The sequence below is a fragment of the Hylobates moloch genome, unplaced genomic scaffold, assembly GCF_009828535.3.
Source record: "Hylobates moloch isolate HMO894 unplaced genomic scaffold, HMol_V3 SCAFFOLD_5, whole genome shotgun sequence".
In the NCBI taxonomy this organism is placed as follows: domain Eukaryota; kingdom Metazoa; phylum Chordata; class Mammalia; order Primates; family Hylobatidae; genus Hylobates; species Hylobates moloch.
In genome coordinates this window covers 45,878,731-45,893,579 of record NW_026652280.1, presented here as the reverse complement: position 1 = coordinate 45,893,579, position 14,849 = coordinate 45,878,731, and the positions used below count along the sequence as shown (strand labels likewise).

At 39.0% G+C, this 14,849-nt stretch overlaps 1 protein-coding gene across 7 annotated transcripts in view; it reads left to right on the top strand.

Annotated features, from left to right (window-relative positions):
- ASXL3 (ASXL transcriptional regulator 3) overlaps positions 1-14,849 on the top strand; it is a 178,013-nt gene that overhangs the window by 162,397 nt on the left and 767 nt on the right. For 6 of the 7 annotated variants that reach the window (XM_058438506.1, XM_058438500.1, XM_058438501.1 and 3 more), the window contains 2 exons: positions 53-2,009; positions 4,453-8,600. In XM_058438506.1, coding sequence (XP_058294489.1) covers positions 53-2,009; positions 4,453-8,160 — 5,665 coding nt within the window. In that variant the 3' untranslated portion in view covers positions 8,161-8,600. Of the gene's footprint in view, positions 1-52; positions 2,010-4,452; positions 8,601-14,849 lie in introns of those variants that run through there. The other variant, XM_058438505.1, reaches the window with a different exon arrangement.

Genomic DNA, 14,849 nt, shown 5'->3' with positions numbered 1-14,849 from the left:
TACCTTTTATGTTTTGTGGTTGAGCAATAATTTATCTCTAATTTCTGTACAGGCTGGGCATGTCAAGAGAGGAATCTGTGAAGCTCACTACTGGACCAAACAATGCTGGAGCTCAAAGTAGTTCTTCATGTGGGACTTCTGGCCTTCCAGTTTCTGCACAGACACCCTTGGCAGAACAACAGCCAAAAAGCATGAAAAGCCCAGCTTCTCCAGAGCCTGGTTTCTGTGCTACTCTTTGCCCTATGGTAGAAATTCCAGCTAAAGATATAATGGCAGAATCGGAGTCAGAGGATATCTTGATCCCTGAAGAATCTATAATTCAGGAGGAAATTGCAGAAGAGGTAGAGACTAGTATCTGTGAATGCCAGGATGAAAATCATAAGACAATACCTGAATTTTCTAAGGAGGCTGAAAGTCTGATCAATTCTCATGAAGAACCCCAAATAGCACCTCCTGAAGATAACTTGGAATCCTGTGTTATGATGAATGATGTTTTAGAAACTTTGCCTCATATTGAAATTAAGATAGAAGAGAAGTCAGAATCACCCCAAGAAGAAATGACAGTTGTTATCGATCAGTTAGAAGTCTGTGACTCTCTTGTTCCTTCCACTTCATCTGTGACTCATGTCAGTGACACAGAACATAAGGAGTCAGAAACTGCAGTAGAGACCAGTACCCCCAAAATAAAAACAGGGTCATCTTCTCTAGAAGGCCAGTTTCCAAATGAAGGAATTGCTATAGATATGGAGCTACAGAGTGACCCTGAAGAACAGCTTTCAGAAAATGCCTGCATCTCTGAAACGTCCTTTACTTCTGAGAGCCCAGAGGGAGCCTGTACCAGCCTGCCTTCTCCAGGAGGGGAAACACAGTCCACATCAGAAGAATCATGTACTGCAGCCTCCCTTGAGACAACATTTTGTTCTGAGGTATCTAGCACTGAAAATACAGACAAATACAACCAGAGAAATTCCACTGATGAAAACTTTCATGCATCTTTGATGTCAGAAATATCTCCAATATCCACTTCACCTGAAATATCAGAAGCATCTCTTATGTCCAGCTTACCATTAACATCGGAAGCATCACCAGTATCCAACTTACCTTTAACATCAGAAACCTCACCAATGTCTGACTTACCTTTAACATCAGAAACTTCTTCAGTGTCTTCCATGCTTCTTACCTCTGAGACCACTTTTGTATCCAGTTTGCCACTTCCTTCAGAAACATCTCCAATTTCCAACTCTTCCATAAATGAGAGAATGGCACATAAGCAAAGAAAGTCACCTTCTGTATCTGAAGAGCCGCTCTCCCCACAGAAAGATGAGTCTTCCGCCACTGCCAAACCTCTGGGAGACAACCTTACCTCCCAGCAGAAGAATCTATCTAATACTCCCGAACCCATCATAATGAGTTCTTCTTCCATTGCTCCTGAAGCATTTCCATCTGAAGATTTGCACAATAAGACCCTGAGTCAGCAAACTTGTAAATCACATGTTGACACTGAGAAGCCCTATCCTGCTTTGATTCCAGAACTTGCTTCTACTGAAATGATAAAAGTTAAAAATCATAGCGTCCTGCAAAGAACAGAAAAAAAAGTGTTACCTTCACCATTGGAATTATCTGTCTTTTCTGAAGGGACAGATAATAAGGGAAATGAGCTTCCATCTGCTAAATTACAGGACAAGCAATATATCTCATCAGTGGATAAGGCTTCATTTTCAGAAGGCTCTAGAAATAAAACACATAAGCAAGGGAGTACACAGAGTCGGTTAGAAACCTTACATACTTCCAAGTCATCAGAGCCCTCCAAGTCACCTGATGGGATAAGAAATGAAAGTAGAGATTCAGAGATATCAAAGAGGAAAACTGCAGAGCAACACAGCTTTGGAATCTGTAAGGAAAAGAGAGCTAGGATAGAAGATGATCAGTCAACCCGGAACATATCATCTAGCAGCCCACCTGAGAAAGAACAGCCTCCAAGAGAGGAACCAAGGGTTCCCCCTCTCAAGGTATGGTATTAAATAAACAAAAGGCAATTCCATAGATAGGCTTTTCCTATTTAGAAGCCTAATTTTTCAAGAATAATTAGATTTTCTTCCTTCTAGGTTTTATGCAGCAATTTATAATCTAATCCTGTAATAGTAAATGATCCTCTTTATGACTATGTATTGAATTCATAAAAGCAGTTTAGATACATGCATATGTTTAGACCCAGCATTAAAGGAAAAAGAATTGAGAGAGAATAGGGCCTGGAAATGTCTCCAGGCCACTGAGACACCTGGGTTTATGGGGATTTCAAGGTGTAGGACAGAGACCTATGTAAACCTGGGAAAATGTGAAAGATAATTTAGTTTTCTATAAAAGTTCTTTAGGGAACTCACACCATAAACCCAGTGTAATTTTTTCTAAGTTTCTGCCCTCTGTCATTTACACTGACTTGATGCTTTTATCTAAGTGCATTTATACTGTTGTACAGTAAAGTGGATTATTCCATCATAGCATTGGTCAAGAATTATAAACATCTCAAGCTTTTTAAATTAAAAATATTATGCTGTATATGTAGATATAAAATCCACAAAATTTTCATTTTATATATGACTCAGGTTCTCCACAGGCTGACTTTAAAATTATGGTTGTACTTACTCTTTTTAATAAAGCGGTCTCTAGTAAGCAAGATTCTAGAGGTGTAAAAGATGAGCATTAAGTTCAATTAAAAACTTACTATGCATTTTAATTTCTGAAGCAATAGAAATAATAATATAAACTTTTCATAGGAGATATTTGTAAACATGCCAGTCTGTCAAAAGCTTATTTTCAAAGTCATATGGACTTTATGTAGAGATAGATAGATAACAACATGAGGGAAATTTGTAGTCATGGAAATGTTCTGTATCTTAATTGTATCAATGTCAGTATCCTGGTTGTGATATGTCAGAATCTTGCAAGATGTTACTATCTTGCCATATTATTGAGCACATTAATTAATAAATTAAGCACTGATTTGAAAAAAGGTAAATACTACAAGAATATTTGATGTTTGGTCTTAAGAGCTCTTGCTTAAGGATATTTAAGTTTATTTAAAATATGTTTAATTTTTTACATAGGAGAAATACTAAAAGAGCAAATTGAATCTTCTCCTCAAAACTATCTTTTCTTTTTTTGGCCTTTGGAATAGAAGAGAGACTTCACAAGCAGTTTGAAAATGAGAAACAAGATAGCTCAGGAAGACAATTTCATCTATCAAAGTTCCAAAGTATAATTCTAAATTGATATGTATAATCTGGAGAAAAAGGAAACAGAATACATGGAAACAACACCAATGGGAAGTCCAAAGGCTCTAGTCACTCACTAGTTATATGATCCCAAGGCAAACTACTTTACCTGCACAGCCTCAGTTTCCTCAACTGTGAAATGAGGGACATCAACTAGAGTCCTTCTAGCTCTACACAGCCATGACTAAGAATGCTTTTAGTGACTAGAGCAACACAGCCTTGCTATGGAATGCTGGCTGTTAGACCTTGTGCCTCATGAATTTGGTGATGACTCTGTGAGTCTCTTAATTACCAAGAATTGGTAAACAGTATGGGTTGGGATGTTTACAAAATTCAGCAGATTATGGATTACCAGTATCAAAAGAAACTGTCCAATGCATAAATCTTTTAGAGACAGAAAATCAGAGTTTCCCTTGCCTTTATGCAAATGTAATGATAATACAATCCCTTTGGAAAACAGAACACTCTGACAAATGTAGTCTCATTCCATCTTTAAAACAGCTCTTTGAAGGAAATAGACCAGAAATAACTAGTCTCATTTTACAACTGAGTTTACAAACTTCTCTTGTGTTCTTGTCATGTATGTATAAAGCAGCATGCAAGGTAGCATGGGAGTGCATAAAAATCATAGCGTTCTTGGCTCAGAGAGGTTATTGGAGAAACTGAGGTACACAGTGATTAGCCTAGGATCACAAAGTTCCTTTGTGTAAAGTCAAAATGAGAATTCTAGTTGTCAACATCTCGGTCAGGGCTTTTTTCTTTGGGTCAAATTAAGACAGACAAACTCAAATAGAGTTGAAGTTCCACTTTTTTATGCCACTAAAAAAGATATTTTAAAATTAAATATCTCGAAGTCTTTTTAGCCTACCGCACTTCTAGAAGCATGAATTTTGTATCCATTTGTATGATTCATTAAGAAGATGCTTCATTTCCATGCCAAATGAAGTTACAATGGATGTTTTTGTAGATTAAAAAACAGATTAAAAACTTAATTTTTTCTATTCATACTAGGTTTCTTGTTGCTTTATGCCCTAAAGGTGCATCCAGGGATTTAGGTGTAGTTCATGGCACATTATGAGAGAATGCAGCTAGTCTTTTCCCTTGCATTATCACATTCTACGTGCCTCCTCTGTGATCATGTATGAAGCACATTATATTTTTTTTTCTCTCCTCCTTTTAGATTCAGCTTTCCAAAATTGGGCCACCTTTTATAATCAAGAGCCAACCAGTCTCCAAACCTGAGTCTCGAGCATCCACTAGCACATCTGTCAGTGGCGGGAGGAACACAGGAGCCAGGACCCTCGCAGATATCAAGGCCCGGGCCCAACAAGCTCGGGCCCAGCGAGAGGCTGCTGCAGCTGCTGCTGTGGCTGCTGCAGCGAGCATTGTCTCTGGAGCCATGGGAAGTCCAGGAGAGGGTGGAAAGGCGAGAACTCTGGCACACATCAAAGAGCAGACAAAGGCTAAGCTCTTTGCAAAGCATCAAGCTCGAGCCCATCTCTTCCAGACCTCTAAAGAGACCCGATTACCTCCACTCAGCTCAAAGGAAGGGCCTCCAAACTTAGAAGTCTCTTCTACCCCTGAAACAAAAATGGAAGGTTCGACTGGTGTCATTATTGTCAATCCAAACTGTAGATCTCCTAGCAACAAGTCTGCCCACCTCCGGGAGACCACCACTGTACTACAGCAGTCTCTTAACCCAAGTAAACTTCCAGAAACTGCCACTGACTTATCTGTGCATAGTTCTGATGAAAACGTACCTGTGTCACATTTATCTGAGAAAATTGTTTCATCTACCTCTTCTGAAAATAGCAGTGTGCCCATGCTTTTTAATAAAAATTCTGTCCCTGTATCTGTTTGCAGCACTGCTATATCGGGAGCAATTAAAGAACATTCCTTTGTGAGTTCTGTTGATAAATCCTCTGTCCTAATGTCTGTTGACAGTGCAAACACTACAATTTCTACTTGTAATATAAGCATGTTAAAAACCATCCAGGGAACTGACACTCCATGCGTAGCCATTATACCAAAATGTATTGAAAGCACTCCCATTTCAGCCACTACAGAGGGCTCCAGCATATCAAGCTCCATGGATGATAAGCAGTTACTAATATCAAGCAGCAGTGCTAGTAACTTAGTCTCCACTCAGTACACCTCTGTGCCAACTCCATCCATCGGAAACAATTTGCCAAACCACCTCTCCACTAGCTCTGTCTTGATTCCCCCAACGGGAATTAACAACAGATTTCCTTCTGAGAAGATAGCCATACCTGGGAGTGAAGAACAGGCCACTGTATCCATGGGTACCACTGTGAGAGCAGCCCTCAGCTGCAGTGATTCCGTAGCGGTCACAGACTCTCTGGTTGCACACCCGACCGTTGCAATGTTTACTGGAAACATGCTGACAATAAACTCTTATGATAGTCCTCCCAAATTAAGTGCTGAAAGCTTGGACAAAAATTCAGGGCCTCGAAACAGGGCAGATAATTCTGGAAAACCTCAGCAACCACCAGGGGGCTTTGCACCAGCAGCCATAAACCGATCAATTCCGTGTAAAGTCATCGTTGACCACAGCACCACGCTGACCTCCAGTTTGTCTCTGACTGTCTCCGTTGAAAGCTCAGAAGCCAGCTTGGACCTGCAGGGCAGGCCAGTGAGGACAGAGGCATCCGTACAGCCCATGGCGTGTCCTCAGGTGTCTGTGATTAGCAGGCCTGAGCCAGTTGCCAATGAAGGTGTAGATCACAGTTCCACTTTCATTGCTGCTTCGGCAGCAAAACAAGACAGTAAAACATTGCAGGCCACCTGCACAAGTCTCCGAGAATTACCCCTTGTTCCAGATAAATTAAATGAACCAACTGCTCCCAGTCATAACTTTGCTGAGCAGGCACGTGGCCCAGCTCCTTTCAAAAGTGAAGCAGACACAACCTGTAGCAATCAGTATAACCCAAGTAACCGGATTTGCTGGAATGATGATGGGATGAGGAGCACAGGACAGCCTCTGGTTACTCACTCGGGTTCAAGTAAACAAAAAGAATATCTAGAGCAAAGCTGTCCAAAGGCTATCAAAACTGAACATGCCAGCTACTTGAACGTGTCAGAACTTCATCCCAGGAATCTCATAACAAATGTTGCTCTTCCTGTGAAATCTGAACTTCACGAAGCAGACAAGGGCTTTAGAATGGACACTGAAGACTTCCCCGCCCCCGAGCTGCCTCCCCCGGTTGCAGAGGGAGCCTCTAGTGTACAACAAACACAGAACGCAAAAGCTTCCACCTCGAGTCCCATGGAAGAGGCTATTTCCTTGGCTACCGACACCCTGAAAAGAGTCCCTGGTGCAGGGAGCTCAAGCTGTCGTCTGTCCTCTGTGGAGGCTAACAATCCACTGGTGACGCAGTTACTACAGGGCAACCTGCCTTTGGAAAAAGTGTTGCCACAGCCCAGATTGGGAGCCAAGCTCGAAATCAACAGGCTTCCATTGCCTCTTCAAACTACCTCAGTGGGCAAAACAGCACCAGAGAGAAACGTTGAAATTCCGCCCAGCTCTCCAAATCCAGATGGTAAGGGCTACTTGGCAGGGACTCTGGCACCACTCCAAATGAAAAAGCGAGAAAACCACCCCAAAAAGAGAGTAGCTAGGACTGTAGGAGAACACACTCAAGTTAAATGTGAACCAGGAAAATTGTTGGTGGAGCCAGATGTTAAAGGGGTGCCTTGTGTCATCAATTCTGGCATGAGTCAGCTAGGACACAGCCAGCCATTTAAGCAAGAATGGCTAAACAAGCACTCCATGCAGAACAGAATTGTTCACAGCCCTGAGGTCAAACAGCAAAAGCGGCTGCTCCCCTCGTGTAGCTTCCAGCAGAACCTATTTCATGTTGACAAGAATGGCGGCTTCCACCCTGATGCTGGTACCTCACACAGACAGCAGTTTTACCAAATGCCTATGGCTGCCAGGGGCCCCATTCCTACTGCAGCTCTATTACAGGCCTCTTCCAAGACCCCAGTTGGGTGTAATGCATTTGCCTTCAACAGGCATCTTGAACAGAAGGGATTGGGAGAGGTTAGTCTTTCCTCAGCCCCTCACCAGCTAAGGTTAGCCAACATGTTATCGCCCAATACGCCCATGAAAGAAGGTGATGAGGTGGGAGGCACTGCACACGCAATGCCAAACAAAGCACTAGTACATCCGCCGCCGCCGCCGCCTCCCCCTCCCCCTCCACCCTTGGCTTTGCCCCCGCCTCCCCCCCCACCACCTCCACTACCTCCACCTCTCCCTAATGCAGAAGTCCCATCCGATCAAAAACAACCTCCAGTTACCATGGAAACCACTAAGAGACTTAGTTGGCCACAGTCCACGGGCATATGTAGCAATATAAAATCGGAACCTCTTTCTTTTGAGGAAGGTTTAAGCAGCAGCTGTGAACTGGGCATGAAACAAGTTTCCTATGACCAGAATGAAATGAAAGAACAGTTAAAAGCATTTGCGCTAAAAAATGCAGATTTCTCTTCCTATTTGCTTTCTGAGCCACAAAAGCCTTTTACCCAATTCGCTGCTCAGAAAATGCAGGTGCAGCAACAACAGCAGCTCTGTGGAAATTATCCAACAATACACTTTGGTAGCACGAGTTTCAAAAGGGCAGCATCTGCAATTGAAAAGTCCATTGGGATTTTGGGAAGTGGCTCCAATCCTGCCACGGGCTTGTCTGGTCAGAACGCTCAGATGCCCGTTCAGAACTTTGCCGACAGCAGCAATGCAGATGAATTGGAACTGAAATGCTCTTGCCGGCTGAAAGCCATGATTGTGTGCAAAGGCTGTGGGGCCTTCTGCCATGACGACTGCATAGGTCCTTCAAAACTCTGTGTAGCATGCCTGGTTGTACGATAAGAGCTGAGTGAAAGATGCAGTATCCCTTTTCCACACGGAAAAGCCAAATAGCATCAGCAACAACAAATCGAATAATGCAGTGGTTTCTATCATGCTAATTTATTTTGCTTTGGAGCAGGTACCTTTTCTCTATGGCATTATTTTCTTGCATTTCTCATAAAGGGGAGGATGCATCCCAACTGAATGGCTCACTGGCATGTCTTTTATGTGTTCAGTTGCCATTCCTAGCTTTGGAAAGTTTCTTTCTGTCCATGTGTATACAAGTCAATGCCCCATTTTTGTTTTTCTTCTTTTAACCGAGGTGTAGATAGGAAAAGGATATTTTTAGTTACTTAATAACCAGAAATGCAGATGTGTAAGGAGAATGAGAGGAATGATTTAAAGTGGTTATGCATTTTTCTATAGATGAGCCATTACAGAAAGGAATTTTACAGTTGACTTTTCTGGACCTAGCTTTACCACAGTGATTAAATCCTATTTAGAAAGGGGAATCTGATTTAAATGTGTGATTCCTTGTATTTACTCCTATCACAAAAGATGTATTAAAGGAGGTATGCCATTAATGAAATCCACTGTCCTGAGTATTATCTTTCCTCCTGTTTTACTTTCTCAGAGACTATGGCAGAATATCTGGATCTTCCTTGGAATTTGTACACATATGGTAGTGAAATGTGTCCTACATCTGAAATTGCATGGGACTCATGCCCAGCAATCTGGTTCTAGCCCTTTGACACCTGATCATATGACAGCAATTGGCCAGCCAATAGCCATAAGCCCAGAGGATTTTAGAGCTTCATGTGTGGCTTTTAAGAGCAAGTTTGAAAAAAAAAAAAAAAAAGACCCTAAACTTAAGAGCAGGTTTGAAAAAAAAAAAAAAAAGACCCTAAACTTCAAAGCAAGGAAATAAGATGCTGTATATGCACACATAAATGTGTTGATAATGTAAATATCCTATTCACTCTAATGAATTACTAGATATTAAAAGTGGGGGATGGAAATCATTGTAGCCCTTTATTGATGACACCCATGCATTCTGGCTTCAGACCTTGCAGAGGTTGGCCATATCTTTGTAAAAGTGTCATTGATGATAAAAGGGACTACCCGAGGCTAAAGTGTCAACATTTTTCAGAACAATCGCTTTTCTCATTATTTACAACCTATATAATTCAACTTTGAAATAACCCTTATTTTGAAAAAAAACTGTTCTAGGTATGTATGGCACGTTTTGTTTTTTCCCTCAGGTATATTCAATACATTCTTCATATTTGGGGGAACTGCTTTTGAAAAAGGGATACTGCATCTTAACAGTTATCTTCAGCGTGCATCCAGTATAAGTCTGCGTGTTGAGTATTTGAGCTACATTCCATATACTTTGGCCACCCTCATACCAGAGGACAGCCGTAGTTCAGGAGGCTCTGTTTTCAAAAGCAAGTTCAAAAGCACACGCACATTGAGGGAAGATGAAAGAAAACAAAAACCAACCATGCCCATTTCACTTCAGATTACAGAGCACAAAATGTGGAGTGCCATTAACCCATTGATTGATTGTGGCTGTAGAATTTAAAAAGCAAACATGGGGGGGGTGGGGAATCATCTGTATCCAGGGTAAGAATGACCAGTATTTTCACATAGGATCATCCTAATCACTGTAAACTTTTTGACATTCCCATAAAACACGTCTTAAAAGTTGACTGGAATGAGCAGAAATTACATTCCTGAAAACAAGAGCGCTTGTGATTTTTTTATAATAACCAACTATATGATATTTTTTTTCTCCATATTGTGATGTTGCCAAATTTCTTTAGGTGATACAGATATCATTTCGAATAACAAATTGCTGATAGTGAGAGGTACTTTATCTTAGAAAGAAAGCAAAGAAAGGCCTGCTGCTGTAGCCATGATGTTGGTGCTTCAGTACTGTCATTTCTGTTTCTCACAGTAAAATTGGCAAAACTAATGACTGAAAAAGTTAGCAATGCACTTAACCAGCCTTTCCCGAGGAAAGCAGCATAAGTTCCAGCGGATCCTTAGTTTTCTCTTCACTGCATGCCAGGTTGTGTTGGGGTGGCATCCTTATCAGTGGTGTCTTTGTCTGCCTGGCTCTGATACCCTGATTTCGAAGATCATGCTCTTAGTCTCACATGGGGCACCCCTATAATACAGACACTTGCATGCCAACTCCTTCCAAATTCAGTCACTGCTATACCAGTGTCAGATACTGTCTACACCAGCAAATTGAAACCCATCACATCAGTAACTGACATGGTGTTGGAAGAAACTCCAGTCTACAGAACCTTTGCACTCAGTATGTGAGGTACAATTGAGGCTGATGAGATACTGAGCTCATTATCAGTTCCTTCATTGTTGAATACTGCCTGCAAGTTGCTTATTGGGAATAAGGAAAAGTGTCCTTCTGTATGTTTTGATTTTTCACATAACAGGCTTGGAGAATCAATTGTTGATAGTGCATGGATTCTATCATCCAGGTCCGATTAGCATAATTTTTCTGCGCCCTTGCTTTTTTTTTTTTTTTTGCGCTCCAGTTCAAATTCCTAGTGTTCTCATATGGTTTATATTACTGAAAAATTAATATCTTTAAGCTAAAATATAAGGGAAAGGAAGAAGAGAAATTTAGGTGTAAAATGTGGGTCAGATATTTTATAGGTTTCCATTTAATATATATACACACAAAATCCAGTATATTTGAATTGACTGAGTAGGTTCTTAGTTTTCTGATTTCTACATGTGTCTGCTATGTGCAAATGGAGTATGTTATTTACTACATGGTTATTGTGGTGTAGTGTGCAAATGTTAGCGTGTGCATTATCCTGATTACTGGACAGAGTTTTATTCTTATCAGGAATAGAACTTGCACATGTACCATACAATTTTTTTTTTTAATCACAAAGGATGTATTTCCCTAAGTAGCACTTTTGGAGCAGGGGAAGGAAGAAAACTGCTATTCCCTAATCCTCCTCCTATAAGATATGCATATGCCTGAGGTGTATAAAGACATTTAGGTTAGTTAATGGGCATGTTAATAAGAGCATTGTGATGCAAATTCATTTTCAAAATGAAAATATTTTTTTCTTCCCCAAAGTGAGAATAGCAGAAATTTTGGTGAACTGAGCACCATAGTTATATAATATTTCCCTGCGAAGGTCTAGTTTGAAGAAAAAAAAAAACTTGAAAACAAACCTATGAGGTTGAGCCTGGTTGCTATAAAGACTTCGGGGTGGTATGTGTTTCTGGGATGAGCTATATAGAAAGTTTAGTTGACTGCTGGACCTTGGATATTCTTAACTTGGTTCAAAATAAACACACAAAAACAAGCTGGTGCATATGGTGCTTTATAATGCACTCGAGAGTAGGAATACCCGTTGCTGTAGCCCCATTTCCTTTACAAACCCCCGCACAATTTCAAAAGTGGAAGTTACCTACCGTGGCCTCTGGTTTCCCAGTTCCTCCGTGGTATGATGAAGTCCCAGGTTTTAGAAGCTGAAGCCAAGCCTAGGGTAGCATCGTCTGTATGGTGGTGAGGCCCAGCACAGCGGTAGCTGCCTAGTGGGAATGACCCCCTGAGCATGCAGAGCCCAGAGTCACTGTCCATCTGCGTTCCCAGAGAACAATTGTGAAGAGTCCTAGAACAGGAACTCTGAATCAGACTGTCAGGGGCCTATGTAGCCAAAATGTTACTAAATATAAAATTCCTGTCGTCTTCAGTCTTCATGCTTTGTCACTGTAAAGCGAACAAAAAGCATTTTTACTATAATTTAAAGGAGCTGCTTTTTTATAGCACATACTATTTCGCTTTGTACTATATTTGATAGTTGCAGAATAATTTAGACTGTAGAAAAACTTTGTTGTATTTGTACTGTTCTTGAATGTTTCAAAGAAAGTGCTTTACTTGGTTGCCATAATTTTCTTGTACTGCTGTATTCCCCTCCCTCTCCTGCTTCATGGAAACCTGATATGATACATATTTTCAGTAGTTTCTTTTTTTTTTAATGTGTGTTCGTTTGTACTATTTTTTTTTTTTTTTGGTCAGTATTCTGAATGTTTACATCTGTTTGACATTAGCCATTTAATGCCTTTTTTAAAGGCGGTATTACTCCTACAGTGTAACAGCAAAATGTGAAATCAACCCAAACATAACATGCATGACAAACAGATTGGGGGCGAAGGCCCTGAACCTACATAGACATTTTATATCAGCATACAGAAAAGTAAAATCCTCCTTCAGTCCTCTACCAAAGAATATATTATTCCCACAGGAAAAACTCAGAAAAGGTGTGTAAAATCCTCAGAAGGGGGAGCAGTTGATTCAGTAAGACTGCAACAATTTAATACTGTTACGCTTGCTTTGATACCTGACTAAATGTGACTGAGTGCAACAAGCATTTACAAAAATTTTTAGACAGTGTTTTGTTTAGAATTCAGGGATCATGCATTCTTTAATGGTGCTGTTTGTTTTTTATTTCTTTTCTACAAAGAAAACAAGTGTTGCCTACAAAAGTGACTGCTCACAATACCATAAGTTAAATGAAATGAAATGTTTGTCTCTTCATGTTTCTCTGTCTTTCCCTTTCTCAAAGTAACAACTTGGGTTTCAATATTAAGATATTCTGGAGAAAATAAAGAAATTAAACATGAAATAATTGTCATTTTAATTTTTTAATGAAATGAAGTAATTTATATATGTTAAATGTACTAATAATTGGAAATTCTATTTAAAATTCATAGGGACAACTTAAACCATATACTGTTAAATTACCCACGCTGCTTTTTGGTAATGGTGACTTGTCAACATATGGTTATAACTATGGTTAAAACAGGAAAATCTAAAACTGAAACTTCAGAAATTGTAGCAGTTATGCTTATCATTTAAGACTATATTTGGACTTTGTTTTCATTAAGATCTTAATTTTTTATACCAAAAAGCATTCAGGTAAACAAATTGTTACCATCGCATATATTTTTAACTTTCAAAATGAATAATTCAGAAAATGATCTCTTAAAAGAATTGCTTTGGTTAATTTTTAAAAATCCTACATGAAATATTGTAGCTAGAGTTATTTGAATGAAATGCTGTGAGCCATTAAAACAAAATTGCCTCAGTTATATTTACATAGGTTAAAGAAATATGCATATCTTTTCAGTAAGATGAATCAAAGCATAAACACAGTTGGCTTAATTAAATCTCCTGCTTTTCACCTACACAGAAGATGTTGTGTTTAGCCACCAGATGGCGAAAGAGGATATTTACTTTCGTAGGAAAAAAAAAAATACTTTTTCCTCCTCCAAAAACCAAACTTAATAATAATATTAAAAGTCAAATTTATTCAGGTAAGCCAGGATAGGATGGATATTTCTATGTTAATTACATTATTTTCACTACAATGATGATGCTTTTTTGTTCCACTATTTTTTCTACTAACATATTTACAAAATGCTTTCTTAATTTTATTTAGAATTGCAGAGTTTGTTTTTAAAATTTTTTCTCATTGCATTACCCCACAGGCATTATCTAGTCCAAAACCTATTAGTATAAAACTGAACAGCTCAGCATTCTCTAAGCTGACACTTAATGAAACTTACCTGAATGCTCTGTGTGTTTTTATTTTCATAAAAGTACAATTAACACAATTCTTGTATAAATGTGCCATTATTTTTAATACAATAATGTAGCCTAATTTGAATAATAATTTATGTTAGGATCTAAAGTATTTATTTGTATCCATCATAGCACTTATCAAAGAACAAGTGATTTATCCAGTATTTATTCACGTAAATACTTCATTGTAATCAAATATAATTATGTTATTTGGAAGGAACCCAGCTAGCAGTGTAGTTGATAGAACAGTTGTGGGCTTCTTGCTAGAGAAGACAATTGAACAAAAATCCTAGAAAGTGTTTCACATCCCATAAAATTATTTGAAGTCTTTAACTGTAGATCGCCTAGACTGAATATTTCAAGTGAAGATCACACAGTGCTTCGCAGTGAGCTGCAAAAATGAAAAGTTGAAATAATCAAATGTCACAACTAATTTAGAAGTCTAAATTGAGTGATGAACCCAGTACTCATCCCTATAGAAACTTTTAACCAAGTTGCCAATGTAACTACCATAGACTCACTACTTAGAGGAAAATCACCTGAGTTAACAAAACAAAGGTTGAAGTTTTGACCATTTTATTTAACCAGTTTTAAGTTTTGCAACTATAGTAAATATCCCATTGTGCTACCTGACTATAAGTAAAGCATGTATTTAAAATATTTAGCAATCTTGTAAGGGTCAACTAACCAATCTAAACACATGCTACACAAAAGAAGTGGCCCTATGAAAACAAATCAGTGAAGACTGGCTGAATGTCAGTTCTGTGAATAAAGGAGCCCCCGAGTCTGCTTTTATCGGTAGTTAGGATTTTTATGTAATACCTTCATTGCATTTATGGGAAAGTCTGTTTCGGAGGTACTTTTTTTTTAAGCTAAAATTACCATCTAAAGTCTCATTTTAAAATTTTTATTCATTGTAATTCACAAATTATAGTTGTACATATTTATGGGGTAAAAAGTGATGTTACAATTTATGAATACAATATGGAGTAGTTAAATCAAGCTAGTGAACATATTCATCATCTTAAATACTTGTTTTTGTGGTGAGAATATTTGAAATGTACTCAGCAGTTTT